This window comes from Pezoporus flaviventris, unplaced genomic scaffold (genome assembly GCF_033815535.1).
Source record: "Pezoporus flaviventris isolate CSIRO_AGI_PZ_B2104156 unplaced genomic scaffold, CSIRO_AGI_Pfla_v1 ptg000081l, whole genome shotgun sequence".
Lineage (NCBI taxonomy): Eukaryota > Metazoa > Chordata > Aves > Psittaciformes > Psittacidae > Pezoporus > Pezoporus flaviventris.
Genome location: NW_026892629.1, coordinates 1,588,549 through 1,614,013, shown reverse-complemented (window position 1 = coordinate 1,614,013; position 25,465 = coordinate 1,588,549). Strand labels below are relative to the sequence as shown.

Sequence of the window (25,465 nt, the reverse complement as noted above, 5' to 3'; positions counted from 1 at the left end):
CCCTCTCACGGTTTTCCACCTCCACCTCAGTGCTGGACACTTAATTCTGTGCCAGCCCCAGGGGAGAACAGAAAGGAGGGAAGTTCTGAGATCTTCTTGTTTTGGTTAAATGAACTGCTGGTTTGGCTCAGTGGTCTGTGAAAGAACACATCAGCTGTGGAGTAAAACATGTCTTAGGTAAGTTTGCCATAAAAGCTGTACTTTGCAGCCACTGTCAGGGACAAAAAGCACCTCAGCTGTTGGGCAGTGGCTCCTTAAGGCACAGGAACTCACAAGTTCGGTTACCAGTCTTTCTCACCAAGTTGATCTGACTAAGTTGACAGAGAAACAAACAGACATCATGTATCTGGCCTGTTGGTTGCAATGGAAGTTGCATAATGGGAGTGAAGGAAAACAGTAAATCACATCACTTCTTCATTGTGGGAGTGGTGAGGCACTGGCAGAGTTGCCCAGAGAAGCTGTGGCTGCCCCATCCCTGGCAGTTATTCAAGGCCAGGTTAGTTGGGGCCTTGAGCAACCTGGTCTAGTAGAAGGGAAGGTGTCCCTGGCCCATGGGAGGGGGTTGGAACTGGGTGATCTCTAAAGTCCCTTCCAACCCAAACCAGTCTATGATTCTATGAAAAAAATACTCCTCTGAATGCATCAGCAAGAGCTGTAGTACATGGATTGGCAGAGCAGGTACCCACTTGTATTAACTTTTATTCATCTAAACAGTCCCACTGAAGGCAAAGGGAGAACTGGAGTGAATAAATTGTGCATGTTATGTGTTGGAAGGCTCTGTAATCTGTCTCAGAGTGATTAACCACAGTATTTTAGCAAGAACAGTTGGTGAATTATTTTTTACCCAGATGGTAACAGGCCTTCATCAAATGTCTGGTTTGATTCACGCTAACTGAATGGCACAGTTAAGAAGCTCTCATGTTGTATGAAAAAATGGTTTGCAGGTTTACATTATTTAATATAGCTCTCTGTAGATTTTGGCACCATTTCACACAAGAACTGCTGGAAATTATTTTCTAATGGAGTATCCCAGGATCTTATCTATTTGCAGTTCTTTGCCATTACCTGTCATAATATTTTACATGATGGCAACATGCCAAGAGATGCAATGTTATGTTAACGATTGTAAATATATCATGTATATTTCGGGGCAGATAGCCAAAGTGATAGGTGCTTCAGAAATAATGAAACAAAACCTTTTCTTTTTCTTTTTCTCTTGTCACATTTCTTGCTCTTCAGCACGTTTTATAGCTGCTTGAACTTCTCTCCTTGTTCTCAGTTGCTGAAATGATTCTTTTTAGTGACCACAAAATAAGGAGCAGTATATCACGAGGCCGCTGTAAAATGTAATTTAAAAATTCCATGCTTTGGAAGTATTTTAATCATCACATCTGTTAAGTCTTCTACTGGCCTGCAGTGATGTTTTAAACAAATAGTTTTTCTTTGCTAAATGTTTTTAATTGCTTGCAGGACTTATCAGCATCTGCAAAGGTAAAATACTTCAATTCTGTGGTGAGCTGCATGATTTTCAGTTAGTTCTACTTCTTTTGATATCAATCCCATGTGCCTATGATGTGATCTGCTAAATACAAATCGATGTTGAGCAAAATATGCACATGCTGAATGATCATGTTGGGGAGGTAGTGGTGAATCTGTTTTAACTGACTGGATTTACCAGTCAATGAAAACTCTCTTTATAAGCAACGGAAAGCAACCATCACCTCCAGAATGCCCACCATCTCTGCTCAAGACAAGTGAGATCAATTGCTGTCCCTGTTTCTCTAAACTTTCAAGTCACTGTAAGGGAGACTAGTTGGCTGGCTCAGGTCTGACCCATACTGATGAAGCAATAGGATTTAATTAACTTAGCCATGGGCTGAATAACTGAAGTGTGGCTCAACCTATCTCAGTGAGATGATATTGCATATTCAGGGTTGAATAATACAGTACTTGGATAATCTCTTATTAAGCAGGAATGGTTCTTACAAGGTTTAGTCCAAGGCTGCAAATACATCATTCAAAACACATCAGTAAATTATAACTTCATAACAAATCTGGTGGTTTGAATTGCATGTACCCACACCATCAACCTCAGTTTCTTGAGTTTCAGGGTGGCATCTAGCCCAGGCTATGACATGATCCCAGCCCTGAAGCTGAGTGATCCTGGAGTGCAGGGAAACTTCAAACCTAAATCTGGAAACACAAGTCATATCTGAGACCCCTTTACCACTGGTTACTACTAAAGCATGTCCCATTTCTTGTTGTATGGTCATCACTGAAAGAAGTATATGGGTTATTTTGTCCCTTTAGAAAAGGTACACATCTCTATTTCCTGTTTCAGTGTGCCTCAGCACAGTCAGTCATTAACAGCAGTTGCTGGCTATCTATTACTTCTGTTCAAATCCATACAAAGGCTATTTTTAGAATATGTAACTGAATTGATACAGCACAGTTCTCAGCAGGAAAATTCTCTGTATGGCATACACTTTGTATGTGGGGAGACATGAGCTGCACAGTTGTCTTCAGAGTAGTGTGTTCATTTAACTTAATTAATGAGTTGATTTCCCCAGGGAAAGCAAAAATGGTATCTTATTACAGTATGTTTCTGAAGCCATATATGAGTCTGTATGAGATCTCTATTCCGTTTTCCAGTATACTATAATGAAGTATTACTCTTCTCAGAAGTAAAGACAGATTTCTATAGATTACAAAAGTAAAGTTAGATTATAATATAGTATATAGTGTGTTTAGTGTATAGTGAGTATGGTATGGTATGGAATAGTATTGTACAGTACAGTACAGCATATCAATACCATACCACTAATGAACAGTCACAAGTATAGACTCTAAAGTGCAGACGGGAGTTTATTTACAAGTACTAAGAAGGGTAAAGCCTAAGAAGGCTTAGGCCTTATCCTATAAACCACTTATTTGCATGCTTCATATATTACATTCATAAAAGATGGCCTGAACTGCGGGCTATCTTCTCCTCATCAACATGCGAGAGAACATTCACAGTGTACCAGGTTCCTCAAATCCTTCCACATGGTGAGGAGATGTGATTCAGTGAACAGACTCTTATGGAATAAATAGGTCAAGGCTGTGGCCCATATCCTAAATAGCTCAGTCTTCGCAGATAGTGAACTCTTGAAGAAGCCCATGGACATGGAGCAATGCTGTTCTTGCCCTGGTGCCTGCTGGAGGATGGGGATGGAGGCAGCACAGAGTGCAGCAATTGGCAGTCTGTGCACCAAAATGATAATCTAGAGAAAGCTGTTGTGTCAGCTGGGTGCATCTCAAAGGCAGATGGATCCAGAGAGGGATGCTGCACAGGAGACTGCATCTGACAGAAGGAAAGGCTACTCTGTGCTTAAGGCCTCTGTCACCAGGAGATGATACTTGTGTGGAAGAGGAACTGGAGCAGTGAGATCCTTCCTGCCTCTCGCTTAAACAGCATCTTAAACCAGTTGCTAATCCGGGTGTAGAAAGGCATCAATTTCCAGCTGCAAGAGCTCCAGTGCCCTAGTGTTTCTGTGTGTTCACGGCCACTTCAAGGCTTTCCATCGACAGACGCGGAGCACTACCCGGCGGTGACCACCGGGTGTCACCCTCGGCCCAGGATGAGACTCATGCGAGCCTCTATGGCGGCGGAGCTGGAGGGGTAGGTTTTGCCGCAAGCAGCTCCAACCGCAGAGCTCCCACAGCCGGGAAGGGGCACTGGTGGTGAAACAGCTCAGGGGGGTTCCTCACCCCGGACAGTGCTTCCACCGCTGCGCTGGGTCAGGGGAACCACGTACAAAGACCGTGTGGGGATGCTGACCCCCTTCTCCTGCCCTGTCATGGCACAGGCTCTTGGGCAGCGCAGCAGAAGGCACCTCGCTGTCGAGGCTCTCTAGGTTTTACCTGCCCTGTCGCCATGCACAGAGGTCTGTCTCTGCTTATTTCTCTTTCCATTTACTCCCAACAGATGGAGCAGGAGGAAACTCCGGAGTAAACAAGGGAGCTGTGCTCAGTCCAGGGCCTACGAACAATCGAAGTTGGAAAACTCACTGCACACAGCTGCAGGTGATCAAGCAGAAACCTATAGTGAAACGCTGACTGTGGTGCCCATACCTGTACAGAAAAGCCACCAACTATTGAATTTCAGTCTCTCAAAGAAGAGACTTTCATTTAGAGCCTTATCTGATGCTAAAGCAATCTGCCGGACATGTTGTCTCTGATTCAGAACATAAATGCAGCACGTATCTGTATTAACTGTTTAAAGTTGCCTTTTCAAATAGCAGAACTTTTTTCTTTTTTTTTTTTTAACCCTCGTTTTTTTGGGGAGTAGTTTTGGAAGCATTTTTGCAGGAACTTTCCACTCACAGTTCCAGCCAGCATAGAAAATGTTATCCTGATCTTTATATGCTGGTCTTCATAGCAGAAACTGTAAATATGGGGAGTGTCAGAAACCATCTTTACTATAAGCCACCTTACTAGCTCTGCTGGGTTAACTATAGCCACATGGTATCACAAAAACATCTGTAGAGTTGATATTACAGTTAAATAGAGTAATGTTGAGGAATATTTTGTTTCACTTAGGAGAGTACAGATGGGCCAGGATTCATCTCGCCCACCCTTAAGTAAGATGCCCAGTTAGGACCCCCACCAAAAGCTCTTTTCTGGGCATTTTTTTCAGCTGTCTGTGGAAATGCTTCTCTGGAGGTACAAGGCTGTATGAGAGGCTTGGTTTTCTTTGTTAATTTCTGCAGGATCTTTGTGAGAAATGTACAGAAAATGGGCATAGACTACTTCTGGAAAACCTTTCAGGGAAGAAACAGGCATCTCCTGCTTCACTTGCTTAAGATCCAGAAATAAGCGCCTGTTGAGTATAGAGGGAGAGCAAGAAAATTACTGTCGCTAAGAAGGTTCACTTATCTTTATAGCGCTCATGAAATGGTAGGTGGCTTATGGTACACAGAGATAAGTCATACAGACTAAACCATGTGAAATTTCTCAATTTATGTATTTGCATGTCTATGTCTGTATACACTCCATCTAAGAAGTGTATGTATGAGAGCCCAGGCATGCTTACTATGCAAAATACAAGATAATGAGTGCTTTAGGTTCATTGGGCCAACTATTCTGCAAGTTAAAACCTGGACAAGCTGATGGCAGTTACAACACTGCCACCAGCAGGAAATTTGTATGATTACTTCCATTTTATAAATGAGTGAAATTAAAAGCACAGATCCAGCTCAGCCAAAATAACACATAGCACCTATGTCAACTGGCATTTCAGGAGTCCTATCCCTTTGTTTCTCAGTCCATAGACTTTTCTCTAAAGGGAATGCAGACCTTACAGACAGGGAATTCTGTAAAACAAACAGAACAACAACCACCCCCAAACAGCTGACTGCCATAGATCCCTCCCTCCCTTCTAGCGTGACTGTAATGCATCACATTCAGGGAGATGAAAAACATGGAAAATTTTTTCACATTTTCTAAACTTAAAACACAACGTGTTGAATATTCACTGCAAGCAGTTGCAGACTTTGGCTCAAAGCAGCAGCAGCCGCATAATGAGACTATGCATGGTAGAACACTTAAAATTACAATCTGACATTGTTTTTTAAAAGTAACCCATTAAAATAATACCCTACATCTTTGCCAAGATGAAAGGCACCCAAGGTACACCTGAAGTTCCATGCTTCATTATTAATGACTCCAGTGGTTTGTTTTTTTTCCTCAAAAATGATAGATATTATTTAATGCTTTGCTACCCTACGGCTGCAGTTCTCTGCTCACATATCTGCACATAGCACCTTGCTAATGCCTGGGAAATGTGAGGCAATGATAGTGCATATCGCAAAACTCCGTTGCTTAGCAAGTGCAGTTACATTTTCTATAGAAGCAAATTAACACTATATTTTAACATCTCTAGTCTACAAGTCATCAACACAAAAGATGTTTCAGGCACATTATAGCACTTGGAAGACTTCGCAAGGCCTGTCAGTACACTATTCAAAGAGTTACTGAAGACATGGATTTGCGATTGTTAGAGTTTCAGAGGGAGGTGGCTGCATCTCTTTCATATACTAACATGATCTAAAAGGAAAGATGATTCTTCGCTGCTGTAAATTAGTCTTTTCAGCTCTGAGTGTGGTCTCCCAGACAGTTTATAGCTGAAGCTGTACAGGTTTTTTTGTTCCTACATCCAATGGATGATAAAACATGGAAAGTTACAGCATGCTTTTATCTTGGAAATATAATGAACAGAAATATTACCCCATGAGAGCTTTGCTTACACTGCTGTTATCACAGTGGCCCAGCCAACAGTTGACTCTGTCCAGGTTTTTCTCAGCAACTATTCATTTTGATTCTCTGAATTGCTAAGACCACCAACTGCAGTAACTAGCGGATAATGGGAGCTGTAAATAAGGTACAGATGCCCAGTCTCTCATAGAAGGAAGCCATCCATCACCATGAAAAAGAAATTGAATTGGATCACCCCAGAAGTGGTTATCTTAATTCTTGGCTGAAAGGCCCTCTTGCAGGCTACCCAGCAGTCCTCAGTAATAAGTACCCGTATTTATGAGTTTTAGATGAATAGTCAGTTTTACCCCATCCAGGCAAGCATATGATCAGTTAGTTGGTGAAATGCACATCCCCAGTACAGATTTTGGCACGCTGCTAAACTCAGGTGGATGACACTGCCCCACGTCATAGCAGCAATGTTCAACAGTCCAGGATGGACTTGTCATCAGCCTTACAACCTTCTTTAAGCATATGCCTGCAGCAGTACTGGAACAGCTAAAGCTTTTGTAATATGACTGACCGCAGGACTTAATTCTTCAAGTGCAGTTATGCTTTGTTCACACCAGGGAGCAGTACCTTCACTTTGCTAGAGAAGCTCATTTTGAAAAATCATGAATGTTTATAACACGTAAGAGCACCCACATTGGTACACACCCACTTGAACACCCACAGTTGGAAGACCCAAATATTTTGCTAAGGCGTATCCATGGTAAGACTCATATGGGTGCAGTTTGACAGAATAACCATCACACACCTTAGCAAAATCACACATGTATCATAGCTGATTAGCAGCTCAGATTTGTTCATTTTCTTTAAAAGCTGGATAAAATATTTCAGAGAGAAAACCTTCGTTTTAAAATAAAAAAAAAAAAGACAGCTAATGCAATTATTTTTCAAGATTTTACTGCAAACCAATGGGTTTGGTCACAAAAAATATGATACATATAACCATGTTAATTACATTACAATGATGGTATACATTACAAGTAAGTCTGTAAGTTTAAATATACATCTAGAGTTACAACTGAATGTACAGATCTTTTTTACAATACATACAATCAGGAATGAAAAACCCCCAAACCATAAATAATGCCCATTTTACAGATGACATCTTTTAAACTAAAAATGAAAAAAAAAAAAAAAAAAAGAAAAAAAGAAAAAAAGAAAAAAGAAACCAACAGCTTTGACTGACTGCAGCTGGGGCATTTTGGTCCATAAAAACCCTTTCTAAAAATAGAAATCTTTTTTCATAGCAGCAATGCTTTCTTCAAGCATTTGGATACAAGTAATTGTGAGCCCATTTCAATAATTTTAGTTGACTGTATAGATTTACAAAAGAAATTTCAAAATTACACTTAATTTATCTTCCAAATATGGAAGAAACAAACAATGCCCCACATTGTGGTATCCTGCAAGTGTCACACTGATGCTTTAGACTAAGTCCATCTGTAGTACGCAGACCACACACATACCATTTGTTCACATAGTAAACCCACATAAAGGAACTGAGAAACACACTCTGCAACAGGGAAAGCTTTGGAGCTCACAAGATCTCATCAGAAAAAGGCACATTTCACAAAATCCTTATCACTTTCAGATAGATCTTCAGGCAAGGCTTTTCAGAGCATGATTTCAAAACAGCTTGTTCTTACTCCTACGATTTGCCGTAGCAGTCTACGGCAGCAGTCACTCTTGTTTTTCTTTCCCAAGGAGACAGCACCACTTTGGGGGAAGAACGAATGGTAATGAAAAGCCTCTAAAGCTCATTTAGAGAGTGATGTGCTCTTCAAAAAAGCTTCCAGCAAACAGTGTAGTTGAAATTAAGGCTGCAAAGCTGCCATGGTGGAAATGTGCAAATTCTCTTTCGAGATGACTGGTCAACTGGCAGTTCCACCAGAAGGCCAAACAAAAATAAAGATAATAGTTATTATTATTAAAAAGGACAGAAAGAAAAATGTTCACAAGAAAGAGTCCACCGGTGGGGCATATGAGAAGCCCAAAAAAGCCTCAGCGGCTTCTTTGACGCTGGCAGTGATGAGGATGCTGTCTGGGGACTGGCCAATGGAGTTGGGGACTGGCTCATCTGTAAACTCTGGATCAAAGTGTCGCAGGTCACTCGGGCCACTCTGCGTAAAGGGCAGAAAAGGAAAGATGCAACATTTAGATCCGAATGTTTTGTGAGTGCACAGTTCAATTCAAAAGGGGGACAAGCACCGTTGTGCAGAGACTCAGTGTTGTCACCTAGGGCCGATTGTTTAACAGCCTTTGTCAGTTTTAATTTTTTGTTTGTTTTTTTTTTTTTTTATTCTGTTGCATACTGTCTCACTGAAACCAAGATGATTCAATTTAATATGCTGCCCTCCAACAACGCTCATGCAACAGAAGCCAAATGCAAACATGCCACTGTTGCACAGCAGCTTGCAGAGGACTTTGATCTCTGGGCTAGTTCTTAAATTTACTTTATAAAAAGCTCAAAAAGCAAAAGAGAACACAACCTCCTCCACAACCAGATCCCTGTCTTTAGATGTTAGTATCTGACAAGTGTATACTTTGCCCCTGGGAAGCCACTTGCTTTCTATACCTTACCTTCCCCTTAGGTAAAATGGGGATGCTAGGGATTATTTTAAAATAGCCATGCAAATGAAGCATGTGAGAGGCCAAAACCAAAATCCACCCAGCTAAATTTAGATTGTCCATCAGCAAGAAGTCAGCTACCACTTATTTTTAACCTTGTCTGGACAGCCAGAAGGGAAGGAAAAAAGCTGTGCTCCCCAAACATAGCCACCTGGCTGATTTCCCCTGGCTCCTGGGCATCCCACAAAGGTGAGAGGGGAAAGACACTCTCTATACATTCTATAATTAGAAGTGGTACGTACCACATTTGGGTTGAAAGGCGGTGTAATCTTCTTATTAATGAGATCATCCCAGTTAATTGGGGAGAAGAAGATGTGACTCTTAATCTCCATCTGTTACAGAAAGAAAAATAGATTAATTAAGACCCAATCTAATGTAAACAGTATGGCTTAGTCATACTCCTGTGCTGCCTTTCCTACAGGCACTCCTGGTTTGCACTTACAAAGTCCTCCTTGGCGCCCAGCCTCTTTGTCCTATCCTTCTGCAAGAGGCCTTCCAGGAGATGCCTAGCTGAGTTGGTAATATTTGGCTTCAGCTGCAAGGGTTTGTTCAAGATGTTGTCATACATTTCTGCCGTGTTCCTGCTGTAGAAGGGTGGCTGTGGGAATGGGAGAGACCTAGGTGAATGAGACTGACAGGCAAGCATGGGTTCTTTTGTGGGAAAAGGACAAGTATGCTTGTTTGATTGATCTCTCACAAAGGATTTGTTGCTTACCAGGCCATAAAGCATCTCATACAGGACTGCTCCAAGGCACCACCAGTCCACAGTCCGGTCATAGGGCTGCTTATGAAGAACTTCAGGAGCAAGATACTGTGAAAGAGAAGAGAGCCACATTAGCCAAGGGGATCTTTACAATTAGGAAAGCCTCCCCATTCTTGAGTGAAAACAGCTTACTGAATCCCACCAGTATCTGAACCACCAGAAAGCTACAAGCGGTTTATAACAAGGAGATGGGTCAAGAGCTGTTCTCTCCTTCTCAACAAGCTCTGCATGCCCTACATGCCCTCACTAAGCAGCCTGGTATCGCAAGGCCTGTAATAGTCCCTGCTTATCTAGACAGCTGTAAATACACATGGGAGATGTCAGTTTTTACTGACAAGGACTGCACTCACTGCTGCTCTAAAAGTGGCAGGCTGAGAGCTGGACATACCTCTGGTGTGCCACAGAAGGTGGAGGTTGTGCCATTGTGCTCTATGTTTTCTTTGCAGAGTCCAAAGTCAGTCAAGACAATGTGCCCCTGCGAATCGAGCAGGATATTCTCTGGCTTCAAGTCACTGTAGAAGATATGAAGGATGACAAGTGTTCATTAGAGGAGATACATTTTAGAACAGTTTAGAACATTTTAGGTTTACAGAACTTAATGAAGTCATGAATAAATATTAAAAGCAATTATGAGCTCATGTTGAGATCAACTTTTCAATGCTTATTTAACACGTGTTTTCTTCAGTCCGACAAACAAAACAAGGCTGCTTACCGATAAACAATGTTCAGGGAGTGCAGGTAGCCCAATGCACTGGCAATTTCAGCAGCATAAAATCGGGCTCTGGGCTCCAGGAAGCAACGCTCCCTCTGGAGATGGTAAAACAACTACAGGAGACAGAAAGTACAAAATTGTGTAAGTGGCGCCAAAGCCTGTTAACAATGCACTTAATTAGACTCAACATATATAGCGAGGGAGAACAATAGCAGGAAGTGGCCTAACGACCCTTTGGTAGTTCAAAATTTGGCAGGCTGGAAACATCCAATCTAGTAACTTTTCCCCCATGACTTTTCCCCTTGCAATTCCTTTTATATTTAAAAGGAAGGGTGAAAAAGTCTACCCTACCACCACGCACATGATAGGAAATACCGTTTCATTTTATTACTGCTTACCTCTCCACCATTGATGTAGTCTAGGACAAAATACAATTTGTCTGCAGTTTGGAAGGAAAAATGAAGCCCAACCAGGAAGGGGTGTTTCACATTTTTCAGCAGGACATTGCGCTCTGACATAATGTGCTTCTCCTAAAAGTGTAAGAAATCATCAGTGTTTAGTATACTTGCTTAATAATAGCAGTAAAAATATATTTGATGGACATTGCAATGGCAACATGAAGAAGCAGCTTACCTCCTTCTTCTTCAGGATTGCTTTTTTCTGCAGAACTTTAACAGCATAGAACTGCTCTTCTGCCTTATGCCGTGCAAGGAGAACCTGAAAGAGGATAAAATCCCAGAACTGAGCAATACTGAAAAAGAGAACAGCTTGTAAACACAACTGGAAACAAGCCTTTAGCTGTTAAAAAATGCTACATCCCCTCTGGTTCAAAGAGCAAGCCCCTTTGCTGTAAATGCCTAACATTATTAGCACTCTGGCAGATTATCCTAGCCCAAAGTTTTTACATCTAGTTTCTTTCCCTTCCAAGAGCAAAGTGTAATATTCTCCCCAGCACCAGTGTACCACACTCCTTGGCTCTTTTATGACTCTTTCAAAGGTAGAGCCCTGCTCCCTCTCCCCACAACTCCACAGGGAGTCAGGCACTTGGCAGCAGGATGTGGTCAGGACTGGTTTAACTGACCACCATTTACCACAGCCAATACAAACCCAACCCTCGGGCATTACATATCAGAACTGAGGAGTTAATAAATTACAACAAAATTAAGTTTACCTTCCCAAAACTGCCTTTTCCAATCACTTTTAAGAAATGGAAGTCTGACGGTTTGGCGTGTGGGTTGGACGATGGGCCAAGATTGATCTGCTGTGAAGGACTGGGCTAGAAAAATAGACAGAAATCACATTTATTAAGAGTTTGATAGTGAGAGTCTTGACAATGTCTCTTATTTTAAAATAAAAATAAAGTGACCTTGAAAGTTAGGATTAGCACTTTTCTTCCTACTAAAAACTTAATATTGACCTTTACCAGATATCATATTAGATACTTCCTAAATACGGTAACAGACATAGCTTACTTAGTTCTTGTTCCGGTCTTAGCCACGTTCCATAATGAAGAAATAACTAATAAAGCTCTTTTTGTTATTATCTTCTCCATGTTGGGAGAAGAGTTTCAGGCCAACTCGATTACTCTAGTTCCCACTTATATCAGTGTGCTATGAGCTTAACTAAAGTAACAACTCATGATGCTAATTTTGCTATGCTTCTATTACCAGCTGATTTGAAGTTCTAGAAATGCTTCACTGAGTAAAACCTACTTACCGGAGGAGAAGGATTAGCATTCATAAGTTCAGGCTCTTGAGGCTGGGAGATTTTCAAGATAGACTGAACTTCAGGGCTGCAAGGGCAAGAGCACGCACGGTCAGAAGAGCCACCCGAAGCACCAGGCAGATCTTGCCGCAAGAGGGCACGCACGTATCGCGAAAGATGTTTTTTTGTTCGGGCTAGTACAGAAGGCAACTGAAACAATCTCTTCGATTTAAGGAGTAGCATTAATCTCAAGAAAGTAAATTCTGTTATACAAGGGCATGTATTTATACTGTAAGCATAGTTCAAAATAAGGACGGGTCACTAGAAATCCCATCCAATTTATTTTTCCCAAACCTGAGTCGCAAAGATTTTTTCCAAGTGAGTAATACCTCAAGAAGATCAATTAACTCTTTTGTAACAGTCGTGCCAGAGGCATTACAGTAAACATTGTTTTTTAACTAGAGCTCGCAATACGGAGTGTTATTTGTGACCGAAATACTGCCAAATTTCTGATACTTACTGCTTGCATGCATAGGAGTTGGTGGCTATCTTCTGGATGAAGTCGTTCAGTCCCATTCTTCTCTGCTTCATGAAAGCTATAAAGTAAAAAGACAGGGAAAAAAAAAAGGAAAAGCAAAATCGTTAAGGCATCCTGCCAGAAAAATCACAGCCCCCAGCCGAGCACCCTCAAAGAAGGAAGCCCCCAGCCGCTCACCGATGAGGATGGCCACCATACCCCTCATCTTCGAGTAAGTTAAGGTAGGACCAGACGCCTCGGCTGCTTTCACAGTCATATTAGAGCGAAGCGGGCGGGAAATAAATAACGAGCGTACGACACGATACCACCGACTCCCAGCACCGCACTGCCTTGTCGAGGAACCCGGAGGTGCTTAAGTGGCGACGGTGATGGGCGGGACCGAGGCGGGGCGGCGACAATCGTCGTCGTTCTTTCCGCCCCCAACCCCCCCCAGTCCTTGGGGGCTGCCGCTGACTTCGGAGAGGACGACGACGGCCGTGGCAGCTTTTGCCATGGCTCCACCTTGAGCGCAAACCCCGGGAGACCTCCGCAGCATCCCCACCGTGCAGAGCATCCACGGACAAACGCATCACCCGCAGTCCCCTCTTTCTTTCCACCCTCCCCTTTCTTTTCCTGACCTTTTTCTCTCTTTTGCTGTTACATAAGTTCAAAACCTGGCTCTATCCCGGCGCACCTCTTCCTAAAAGTGTGTGCCCCCCCACCCCCCCCCCCCCCAACGTCCGCTCTCGGGCCCTGCCGCCCCGGGTGAGCGGCGATAAGGGACGCTGACGTTTCCTTGAAGGAGCCACAGTGACTCAGGAGAACAAGATTTCCTGCCTGGTTTTCAATAAAACAAACAAATGTCCCTTCTGTGCACTGCCCTGATCTCGGCTGGGACATTACTGAAAGGGAAAAGGAAAGGGAAAAAAAAGCCAAATACCAAAGTCTTTTTTTAACGCCAAAAAGGGAAATAAGGGGTGTGGGTGTGTGGGGGTGTGTGTGTGTGTGTGCGCGTAAAACCCCAGTCCTCTGAACATGGAGGCGAGCGGAGAGATCTGTTTCTAGAAAAAGCGGGGAGCTGACCGAAGACGGGGACAAGTGCAATAAAGTAAAAGATTTTAAAGGAGAGAACAGCCCCGCTCCGCAGTTCGTTTCCACTGCACCCTGACACTTGGGAACACCGTGTCTTAATTGCTCACACTCTTCCTTGAGGCTGCACCGGGGGGCACAAAGCACAAGGTGAAACGATGCTGCCGGAGACCACCGCCCAGGGGGTATCACGGCCTCCCCGCAAACCCCTCATCCCACCGGGGCTCACCCCTGATGTGGGCGCTCGCCCTTTGCGGGAAGCAGCCGCGGCAGGCGGGTGGAACTTTCCACACGACGGGGCATTATTCAGGCGCCCATTCAGCCTTGCCGCCTGAGCGAAAGGAGCTGGGCTGCAGCCAGCGGCTCCAGCTGCAACGTGCCCCGTCCTCCCCCCGCCAGGACTACTTTTCTTTCTTTTTTTCTATTTTGCCCTTTTCCGTCCTCTGCGCTCACTGCTGTTGCCTCCCCCCTTAACCACAGACTGCCGCTGGGTGGCATCGCTTGGCAGTTCCCTGTGTCCTCTGTCGGGGAGGTGGCAAGCACCCCAGCACAGCAGCCCTCAAAGGCTGCAGCAGCTCACTCAGCAGCAAGACGGGTGACCTGGAGTGAAGAGATAACCCATCGCGAGGTGGGCACTGGGCTTAAAACGTACTGCAAAGGCTTTACAGGGAAGAAGCGAAGACGGATGCTTGCCAGCTTCCCTCCTCTCTGCACCGAGCCGCCGATACTCCTCCCAGAGCGGAGGGGACCTCCGCGGCCCCACCGCAAGACTCAGGGGGTGCAAGGGAGACGGGGCACGGGAGATGCAAGGAAAAGCTGGCGGAATCTTAACTTCTACTTGTTGATTTCCTCGCTCTGTTTCAGGAACTGCCATTCTCATCAATGGGAAGAGACAAAAAAAAAAACAAACACTAAAAAGTCCCACGAAAATAACCTAAAACCGCAATAGATTGTAATGGGAGTAGCCAGTTTCCTCTGCCCCCTCTGGAGTGCTTTCAGGGTGCTGCTGTTAAAAACTACTTGAGACCCGCCAGTTTTCAGGGTAACCGGAATTCCCATCCCCCGCCCGCTGCCCCCTGGCATCTCCCTCTCTACCGCCGGGAGCAAGAACGTGGCGCCCGGCTGCCCCCGACGCCTCAGGCCAGCTGTGCACAGCTGTGCCAGCGTCTCCAGCCGCCAGGCAGGCTTCAGTGCAGCCTCCTTGGCTCCTATGCACAACCTGACACGGGCTGCAACCCACTTCCCCTTACCCCACTCCGCCGCGGACCTCACGCTGCCCTCAAGCGCCCACGGCACGGCCCCGCTCCAGCCGGCGGCACCGCCGGCCTCGTCCCGCTCTGCACCGGCCCTTTTGCAAGGTCTCTGCTGTTCTTACCAAGTCACCTTTCCCCCTCCAAACACTGTCCCGGCTGTGCCCTGCAAGCAACGCCCCGTACCCTCCGGTGCCCCTTTACGCGGTGGCCCAGCTGCCGAAGGGCTCATTTCTCCCGTGGGGAGCAGTATTCCCAGGACAGAGCAGGGTGTTTGGCTGGCAGAGCGTGAGCCCACCTTTCAGCGACGACTTCTCTTCTTTGCCTCTCATCTTGCACCCCTCCTGTACCCCGGGCGCGGCGCGGCAGCGCTGGGGTTGCGACTGTGCTCCCGGCCGCCGCGGTAATCCCGAATAACTCCCCTTCCTGGCCGAGCGTCCCGGAGGCAGGAGGGAGGCGGCGAGGGCGGCGAAGCCGGCCGCCGCTCCCGCAGACCCGTTTATGGACGCGAGGTCGAGGGCGACTGACATGCAGGAGCGTTATAAAGTTCAGCACGGGCCGCCCCGCATACTCTGCCCCGTTGCAACATCGCTCTCAAAATTACTGTAATCAGCGCGCACACGCACACACACACACGGGCAGCGGCGGGGGAAGGAGCGAAGGGGGGGGGGGGGGGGGGGGGGGGCCGCTCCAGCCCCAGTTGACCTGTCGGCAGCGGCCGTCCCTGCCCCGCGGAGGCAGGCGCTGCACACGCTCCTCCGGATGCGCGCCCACAGCGCGGATACTGCGCCTCCCCCACCCCTAAAGAAAAGGCTCCCCTCCAGGACGCGCAACGGCGGGACGGGGGGTGCCGGTGCCCGCGGGGGGCGGAGGGCTGCGGCTGCCGGCCGGGCTTCCCCGCCGGCCGGATAGCGCCGGGGCGGGACCGGCGTCCCGCTCCGACCTGGCACCCAGAGCCTTCCGCCGGCAGCCCCCCGGCGGCGCCCCCCCGCCCGCGCGCCAGCCCGCCCGCACGGCTCCGCTCCCCGCCGCCCGCCACGGCCCGGCCCGGCGCCGCGGACCCCCGGCCGCGCCCCGCCACGGGAAGCCGGTGTCCATCCATCCGTCCGTCTGGTACCCACCTTCCAGCTCATGCAGCCGGCGGGGCCCTCGACCCTTCCCCGCGCTGGAGGTGCCGCTTCGCCGCACGGGCGGTTTTAATGTGGAAAGGAGGACGAATTATTATTATCTGTAATTCGCGCAATGTTTTGCAGTCATGGCTTAAAAAAGCCTGAATGTCCTAGGTTTGCCTTTTAAAACTTTCCCCTTTTTGAAACGATAGCAACAACAGTGGAGAACACAAGCAAGGAAAAGGTACCCAAAGATCCCCTTATTCAAAAGCCGTGTCTTGCAAAAAAGCATCAGACTTTGTGAAAATCTCATTAAATTGCAAGGGTTTGCATCAAAGATTGTACAGGCAGTGGGTTAGGAGTGCACAGCTGAAAAGTAAATACAGGAGAAAAATCAAATGTCAGTGATGTTTCACACTCACGTTACTTTTCTTCCTCAGGCTAAAATGTTGACAAATTGTCCTTAACTTATAAGTTAATAATTTTTCAAAGCAAAATGAATAAAAACAGAGTAAAAGGTAGGCACTGAAAATAGAAAGGGAGACTCAACACAAGGAATACCAAAAGTTATAGAACTCCTTGTCCCAGGATGTGTGCACACCGGAAGTGTGGCTGGGTTCAAGAATGTCTGGAGAAATCAAGAGGAGGGAGAAAGAAAAAGATTTGACTACAAAGGTGATGTTTTTTACCCAGAATGTTCCTGGACCACAAATTCTTGGGACACTGAACTGTTTTGGGGAAAATCACTGAACAGTTTCCTGCACTTGCCTCTTCCTTACCAGTGCACTGCTAGCTGGTGCTGGTAACTCAGACTAACCTACATGGACTTGGGCCCATACCTTATTCTGATAGTCTTATATTGCGCTTCTGAGTGGCATGATACTGGTTTTCAGTCACAGAGTTTAACCAACTCACAAAATCCCAAGAACTGCTGCTTACTGGCAAGAAGAAAGATAACCTAATGTAAAGCATTTCACTCTGCAAATACACCCATTCCATCTGAAAGCAGCACTAATTAAACATGCTCATCAAGCTCTTCACCATGCCAGCATCCAAACCAGGGCCCTGCAACTGGGCTGTGAGAGATGTAGGAAGACACACGTTCTGGCGGAACCATGGGTGACCTGGGCATAAGGGTAGAGCATGCACGACATGCTGATTTACCAGTGCAGGTAACCCCAGATCCCACTGACATCCCACTGGTACATGCCCAGCATAAGCCAGGAGGGATGTTCATCTTAAAGAAAGAGCACATGCAAGCACATCGCTAGTATGGGCCTGTGCAGTTCAAAGCACCTTCAGCAGTAGCTGGACTGTGAAAATCTGTGTCCCTAAAGAAATCTCACTGTTTGAAGGGTTTTTTCATCTGTGGTAGACAGACTGTTGTTAGTCCTGCCTGACAGTGTTTAAGAGGCACACAGGAACTTTTCCCTCTTGCCCTTTAGGAAGGTCAGAGGCTTCAGCAACCCACATGGTAAATGGAATTTGTGAGCTCTCTTCCTCTTATTCTGTCCTGGTCCTCATTGTCTGCTGCAGAAGAAGATCTAAGATTGCAATTCAGTGCCTCCATGCTTCTGAAATTAGATTTACTGATAGCTTCTGAACTTGAGTTTGGCAATGAATTCAATGCCGAATGAATTCCTGCTTACTGATTCAAGACCTTAGGATGCAGCAGGTTAAACTGTTCCTAGAATTACTTGGCCGACTCTGTAAGGAAGCTTCCCCAAATTCTGCGAATATTTTCAGCAGTATTTGGCTTTGGGTTAATTAAACATAGATGGAATTCAAGCCTTTGACTGCAGGAATGACAGCCCCCGAATACAGAAGGAAACAGCAATCCTAACAGCATCTGTCTTCTGAGGCAAAATCTCAAAAGCTTTTATGTTCCTCCTGTAAATCCCCAACAAACAAGTTCTTGTCTCTGACCTCGTAATTAAGTTTCATGTGCAACAGCCAAAACTTTCAGTCAAGACCTTCAGGCTGCCCCCACAAATGATGACCACAAGTTGCAGCAAATAGATAAGGAACTGAGTAACAGCTTTAATAACAACTCCAACAGAGAAATTCCTATTGATCTGGAAACATCAACTTGATTTCAGTGTCGTATTTTGCCAAACACAAATTTGGAACATCTTTTATTTCCCTTTTCTGATGCTTGTGGAGCACGTTTACTGCATTGTCAATAAGAGGCTTTAGTTCCAAGGGATTATGCTCACAGGATCACGGAGTGATGCAGAGCTGTGCTGAGGAAAAAAGTAATTCCCATCCTTGTAGAAAGCAGTGGAAAATTACAGCATCCTTTAGACGTGCTGAACTCTAGTTGAAATAGTTGATAAACGATGCCCTAACTTCCATTTTAATTCCAGCACACTGATTTGAGTCTAACAGAGTTGTTGTTACTGTGACTTTATGATCAAATGTTGCACATATTTCAGCCTGTAGCAGTCACAGAGAGGTGACTGCAAAAGGAGCACATTTGTATGCATTTCTGTGAGTGTGCCCCCCTGCCCGATTAGTATAAACCCTTGCAATATTCTGTAGCCTCTCTAGCTTACAGTGGTCATAAAACCAGGATGGATGTCAGATACTTGAGCACATTATCGTTGTTATGAACTTAAAATAATATGCTGTTACTGCACAGAGTTTGGTCTATCAGTATTGAATAGTCCTAGTATTGTAAAGGAGGTGAAAACATAAGATGGAAAAACTGATAAACAAAGGCTTGTGAGAAAAAACTGAAGATCCTTGGCAGTGCTATGAATTTGATCTACTGGTCTCCTTTAGTCACAAGGCAGCCTAATGTGAGGAGCTGGTACGTGCTTCAGAATGAATAGTGTAAGCATGCACTGCCTGCCGACCTTGGCACTCAGATTTTCTTTCCAAAACTTTAGCTTTTGAAGGAGAATAGCAAAGATTTAGACATTTTCTATCAAGGACACAATCTGAACAAGTTTCCCGTACTTCTTGCTTGAATATGTGCTAAAATACAAATGGTAGCTTATCTGATCTAGCTATCAGGTCACCTCTCATTCCCTTATGTCTTCATCTAGTGTTCCAGGAGGCTTTTGTTTGTTACTGTGATATCTCAATGCCTTTTATGTGTATACAAAACCCCCATCATCACCATTGTAGTTCTTTTATCTTAAAAGAAAGATCTCCTTAAGCCTGTAAGACCCCCAGTGACCTTGGAGTCAAGGCACCAAATGCTGTAAATAGTGATCAGATTAGTCAAAGAGAGGCATCTTTTTGCTAAAGAAAGAGAGTTTCAGCTGGCTGCTAACTCAAACCAGCAACTTGGATTCTCAGAGATGAATTGGATATGAAAACAGAGGCCTGCTAAAGGGAGGCTCACACTGTCAGGTCTTAATGCTTTTCCTCTTGATAATACCACCCTGTCTTTTGCCGTTATGTCGACTGCTTTAATATTCCTTATTATATCTTGGAGGTTTTCCTTCAGAAAGTGTAAGAGGCTTCCTGGGCAGAAGTATGCAAAACTGGAATGCTTAGCAGGGCTTTATCTTTAGGGATTTCTCCCTAGTAATCTATCATTTTAGGACATATTTGACACAGTTATCTGGGTCCATTGCTTTCAGAGAGGGAATTATTTCAGAAGGTAGACTAATTAGTTTAAACCTGGAAGTGAGAGAAAAAGTGCTATTTTTTTCCCTAGGTAACTAGTCCAAAATTGAGTAAAAATATTTGTATATTCATTCATAATAAGTTTACCCCTGTGTTTTGGTGTTTGAGTTAGGCATACAGTCACCAAAGGCATCCTGGAGGCAACTCAACGTGTCTGATTTAGGCAGAGTCTAATACTTAGTTGAAAAGGTAAAATCATAGGGAAAGTTTAAATACCATACAAGCAATGCAGAGATTCCTGACCTGGCTCAGTCCAATCTAACTATGGACCTGAAAGAATACTTACAACATTGATATAATGCTCCATACTGCTCCTCAAGGATGAGTTACGCATCTTGGCTTCCAGCTAGTAGCACTGTGTGGTTCTGCACTGTGCTGGATATACAAGACATACTGGCTCTCTTGAAATTAGTTGACATTATCTTGCCTTGGACGGTGCCTGATATCATCTCAGACAGATGTGAAAGTATTAGTTCTATTTTATAAAAGTGGGAATTAAACCACAGGGTAGACGATGTGCCTCATCTGGGGCAAGTCTGTGGCAGAACCAAAAATTAAATGCAAACTTAACTTTCTCCCATTCTAATAACTGGACTAAGATTACTGTGCAATAATAAATATCCCATATCTGCCAACCTCATTTGTGTAATTACATACATTGTAAACAGACAACGTGGGACGGCAACAGCAGGCACTGCAGGCATCTGCTGTAACTTGGTGGAATCCTACCTATATATCTGATATTACTATAGCCCTGGTTCCCTTCCTAGCAGGAGCTACCGATCACAGTGAAAAATGGGGGACTTGGAAACACTGACATCTAAAAGTTTTTAATTCAAGAAAGGACCTGAATCCAGATTTGTGGGGAAGGGAAGGAAGTAAAACTGTATCCATATTGAGCTGGCAACTGATAGCGTCACTTGCCACTGTCCAACATGTTGGAAATGCTAGGAAAGTGGTTTTCCCACAGCACATGATCACCCAAAGAATATTACTGCAAGACAAAAAAGTCCCACAGATGTTTTACATGCAGACACAGAAAGGAAAAACTCACAAACATCTGCAGCATTATTTTTTTTTTCACTTCCAGATGCTATTTTCAAACCTGTTCAGTCATTCACTGCAGCTCGAATCTCTTTGTAGTATTCCACTTTGTCCAAATTTTTTTAACACCTTAACACCTAAAGTGAATTAGCAACCTTTGATATGGGTTTCATTTTCTTTGATAGAAACTGCCTTTACTTTTTTTTGTAAATTATTTTTATTGTAAATGCTTTTTTTTCTCTCACAAAGAAGAGCTTAAGTTCAACCAGCCAAGCTCAAATGTTTTGGCCATAGGTTTAATAGACTTCAGGACTAAAAGGAGCTGCTAGAACATCTACCCTGGCTGTCTGTGTAACACAGACTTGCATTTGCTGCTACATTTATCAGGTCCAACAACTTTACCTCTGAGGTTTCTTGTCTCTTCCTCTTAACTCAGGTTTGGCTATCTTAAATTTTCCATCCAATTCAAGGATAAGAATCAGGAGGTTTTGGCAAGCGTAGACACCCACCCATGCATAATCATGCAATAGGCCACAGGCTGTTGCCTATGCGACCTTTCCAGCCTTCAGTGAGTGCTTCCTCACCCCAATGCATCTGCTCATCAGCACCCACATGGTGGGTGTTACCAACCCTTGAATCAGCTGGAAGATCTCCATGTGGGAGCTCCCACTAGCTCACATTAGTCATCCAGGTGATGAGCACATGAGCACAGCCTCATCAGCTGGCAGAGCAGAAGCTGGAGGCAGATGTGTATCCCAGCCTGCCTAGTCAGCATGCAATGCAAACAGTACCACTGGTCTTACATTCATTGGCTGCATTGTCATTTTAACCTCACAAATAAAAGGGTACAGATTTGGAAGTGTGGCACACTCCACGTAGTTGCTGGTACTTCTGTAATGCTTCCCATCGGAACCTTGTAACACTGTTCTTTTTATCATAAAATAGCATATGAGAATGGGGAAGAGCAGTTCTATCATTGGATTACTAGTGAATGCAGTGTGACTTGTACATAATTCTCAATGTGACAGTAATCTCTACACCCGCAGTGAGATGAATGCAACACTTCTCTGCCTAGCTGAATATTGATCTTTCAGCCTGAATAATGATTTAGACTTTTTTTTTTTTTTCCCTTCAGAGAAAACAAAATAAAACAAAATAGGAGAAAGAGAATCAACTGTCCCCATGCATTTTTAATAGGGTATCAGGAAAATGAACTCCTGGAACTCTGCATGTTGCAAACATATCTCAGCCTGCTGCAAACACATCTCAGCCTGCTGCAAACACATCTCAGCCTGCTGCAGTATAGGGAACATTATGTTTTGTTGACAGTGGAGCTCTTTAGCAAAACAGATAAAGTTCCTGATGAACAAATGAAAAGTTAAGGAAGAGGTACTGTCCAGTGAGATAGAAGATTGAAAAAAAGATCTTTAGCCTTTGGTCTTGGAATTATGTTACTAGTACTGTTATTCATGATTTTCACTTAACAGTGATTTTCACTTGTGCATGATTTTATCTTTAAACCCTCACACAGGCAAATATTAACAGTAACATTTTAGAGAACAAAGAGATGAGGAAGTTGGGGAAGTTGGATGACTTGGGTCACTGTCTTATGATGAGCTTGAAATAGAGTAAGCATTTTGGTAGGGCTTGTGACTTTCAATCCCATGCTCAACTCTTTGGACATACAGTCCACCTCCTACAAGGCGAAACTTGACAATGGTTTTGCTCATTTAGTGACTGACTCAGACTGACTCAAAATAGTGGTTTAAATCACAGCTATTGAATCAAAATCAAATACTGTCTTCTCCAAATTCCATGAGGATTGCAAATAACCATACTCTCGTTTTGACCTGCTCTGCAATTTTAAGATTCTTAGCACTTTTACAGAAATGTCACATAGGCAGACAAGAAGCAGAGAAAAAAAGGGAATTTCTCAGAAAGAAATTGAAATCTGCATCGGTGTTTGAGATACGAAAGTATAAAATACACAGTGAGTTGCATATGCTGGATTCAGATGAGTGGTCTGCACAATCCTTTTTTTTGATTTCACTATGCCTGCTTCAGAATGGACAGTACATGGTAGTAAAGTATGCTCAGCTTTGCCAGGAGATAGCACTCTGGAGTATATTTTACCTACCACGTTTTTGTCATATGAAGTATTATGTATCCATATACATTCATTGCTGTGATCGTATTTTTAATTTAATATATATTTATTCTATCTTGCTCAACTTTTCTAATTTGAACAGCATACACAGAACTTGGAACTCTTTCATCTAGTCTAACGTCACACTGATGAAAGATCTGTAACCACTCAAGCTCCTGAGCATTCACCCTCGTTATTTCAAGTATATTTGTCTATAGGTACTGCAACCGCAGCTAGTAAACTTCCAAGTCACTTTGGCTGTGTGAGCTGAGTCATAGAATAATATAAAAGGACTTCTATTCATGCATTTGTGCTCACTGGAACATACGTATATGTGCAGTAATCAGTAATGAACTAGTGAACACATTTGTTAAAGACAGCTTAATAGGAAAATGTGTTTTGTTCTTGGGGAGAAGGCTGTTATGATGTTAGAAACTGTGAGAACCAACATTAATTCATTAATTTAATGAGTATTTTTTCTTTATACACTTTTTATTCTCAGATGTGGTGTTCTTAAATATTTAAGGATAATATGAGACTGAGACATCAGGTCCCACTTTATTGTACAAGCCTATTTGTGGCTGCCAGAACAGGACATAACTTCTCTGAGTGTGTCTGAGTATCTTGTGCCTTCCCCTTTAACAGTGTCTCTCAATTCCTGTTAATTCAGGGATGACTCGGGCTTTTGGAAAACTGTCTATGGACCACCTTGTGCAACGCAGCTAAAAGGTTTAAATTCACAAACACCTATAACGAAGCTAAGCTTTGAGTGTGCTCATTCACTTGCCTTTTTCAAGAACGTTTAAGAATATTATTACTATTATTTTTGTGTTTCTTTTGCTTGACTGATTACTTAGGGGAAAAAAAAAAGTTATTATTTTTCAGGTCACCCTCTGATGTTAACAGACTACCAGTACTGTCACAGGTTGAGAAACACCTCTGCATGGTATCTGACACTGACCATTACTGGAGATTAGATCCTGGGCCAAGTGGACCTTTAGTTGGGCCAAATGGGAAATTCAAATGCTCTTAGAGCAATTTAAGAATGCTAAACTGATTAAAAACTATTTTATTAATATATTATAGCTATTGACTTGTAAAAGGTCTTCTTTCATCACTCACTATCAGTTTCCGAGAAGATTTTTAAATAGATTCCACAATCACATTTTACTTTGAATTGGCTCCGCAGGAAGCCAAACAGGCTTCCAGGCTGTACGCCATCATTCATGAGCATGGCTCAGCATCCTGACACTTCTGCAAGGCCAGCTTAGAAGAAATGTGGAACTGCTGAGATGCTGAATTCTTTTCACAACACGAAATGTTTAGACTGCTAGGAAAGAAAAAAAAAAAGGAACTGGTGTGGGAGTGGGAAACTCCATATAGAAAGAGGAAGTATCGTGTGACTGATCAGGAAATGGGTACAAAGCATCTGTTTTGGTAGTATTTTCACTTGTTTTGGGGGCATTTCCATAGCAAACTGGAATCTGGCCCTGCGCGTAGGTATTACTTCACTCCAGAGTGAAAGGCAGGCACTAACTGGGAGCGAAACACAACAGCTGTCAGCATGAGCACATAGCAACACGGCACAACAGCGGAAGGCAGGTCATGCACAACACAATCTGACACACATCCCACTGAAACAGCAGTGTTTTAGAGCCATTCTGGGCTGCAAGACTCATAAACAATGCTCTGACTTCTATAAAAAGAGAAAGCTATTTTCCGGGCTGTCTTTTCTGATGCCAGTTGGTTCTTTTTTTGCCTCCAAAACCTCTGGGATATAGTCCCATCTGTGCTACAAAAACTCCAAAGAAGTATACAAGGCAGCAAGGTACAAACACAATGGGAGCCCTTTCTGGTCCTGCCTTGAAAGGCACTTCTTTATCATGCACAGATTTGACAGGAGAGAAGCTTAGTCCCTGACTTTCCATAAACATTGGCTGCTCTGGAGTACACTGCCAGTCCTCATGATGTCAGGGCTGTTAGCTCCTTTGGTTTTGTCACATGATTTTTTAGAATCATACATTCTTTTCTAAAAGCTGAGTCAAAAATTATGTCAGTTTTTCGTGTGTAAAGTGAAGTTCTGCTTATGCATTAGCTAGTGAGCAAGTTGTCAGTCATATCTGTGCAGAGTTGTGGGGAGAGGAGGGTACTGGCCTTAATGCAATGAAATTATTTTTAGAGGAAATCCCTATATGGACAATTTATTCATTGTTATCAAAGACTTCAAATAGCATTTCCAGAAGGGATGATTCAAATTCCAGATTTGGTTCTCCTTATCCAGTGATTCCTTAGTCAGCTGGGAGGCAGAGGCGTGCTTGGTTATTCTGGTGCAAGTGGGTAGCACAGAAACCTGAGACAAAATCCCTGACAAAGGGTATTTTGGACCCCCCCCTCCAAGACAGAAATGCAATGATCCTATGGAGGGCTGTTATGGTAAAGCTCCTAAGCAACATACTCGGTGAGATGTAGAGCGAGGCATTTATTTGAGGGCTCTTTCTGATGTTGTCTTTCCCCTCTCCGGAGAATGAAACTTGTTTTCTTAAGTTATTTCAAATATGACC

General features: G+C 43.9%; 1 protein-coding gene across 2 annotated transcripts; it reads right to left on the bottom strand.

Annotated features, from left to right (window-relative positions):
* Positions 1-7,183: 7,183 nt before the first annotated feature.
* Positions 7,184-15,580, bottom strand: LOC133280349 (serine/threonine-protein kinase Sgk1). Of its 2 annotated transcripts, none has more exons than XM_061475009.1 (12): positions 15,265-15,580; positions 12,631-12,706; positions 12,123-12,198; positions 11,578-11,682; positions 11,040-11,123; positions 10,805-10,936; positions 10,407-10,519; positions 10,083-10,206; positions 9,647-9,742; positions 9,374-9,529; positions 9,174-9,263; positions 7,184-8,423 (listed from the first exon to the last, which is right to left on the bottom strand). In XM_061475009.1, the coding sequence occupies exons 1-12, from the start codon at positions 15,494-15,496 to the stop codon at positions 8,256-8,258; spliced, it is 1,452 nt and encodes a 483-aa protein (XP_061330993.1). In that variant the 5' UTR covers positions 15,497-15,580; the 3' UTR covers positions 7,184-8,255. The 2 variants fall into 2 exon arrangements, with proteins under 2 accessions (XP_061330993.1, XP_061330994.1); XM_061475010.1 differs by lacking the exon at positions 15,265-15,580 and adding an exon at positions 12,826-13,018.
* Positions 15,581-25,465: the final 9,885 nt, after the last annotated feature.

What these genes read in the sequence shown, in the direction of transcription:
- LOC133280349 (XM_061475009.1), bottom strand. Translation starts at nt 15,496, where the DNA reads ATGTCAGTCGCCCTCGACCTCGCGTCCATAAACGGGTCTGCGGGAGCG. An exon ending in GAAAAGGCAGTTTTGGGAAG is followed by an intron (nt 11,124 to 11,577) that starts GTAAACTTAATT and finishes ATCCTCTTTCAG; the next exon opens with GTTCTCCTTGCACGGCATAA. An exon ending in ATGAGATGCTTTATGGCCTG is followed by an intron (nt 9,530 to 9,646) that starts GTAAGCAACAAA and finishes CCATTCCCACAG; the next exon opens with CCACCCTTCTACAGCAGGAA.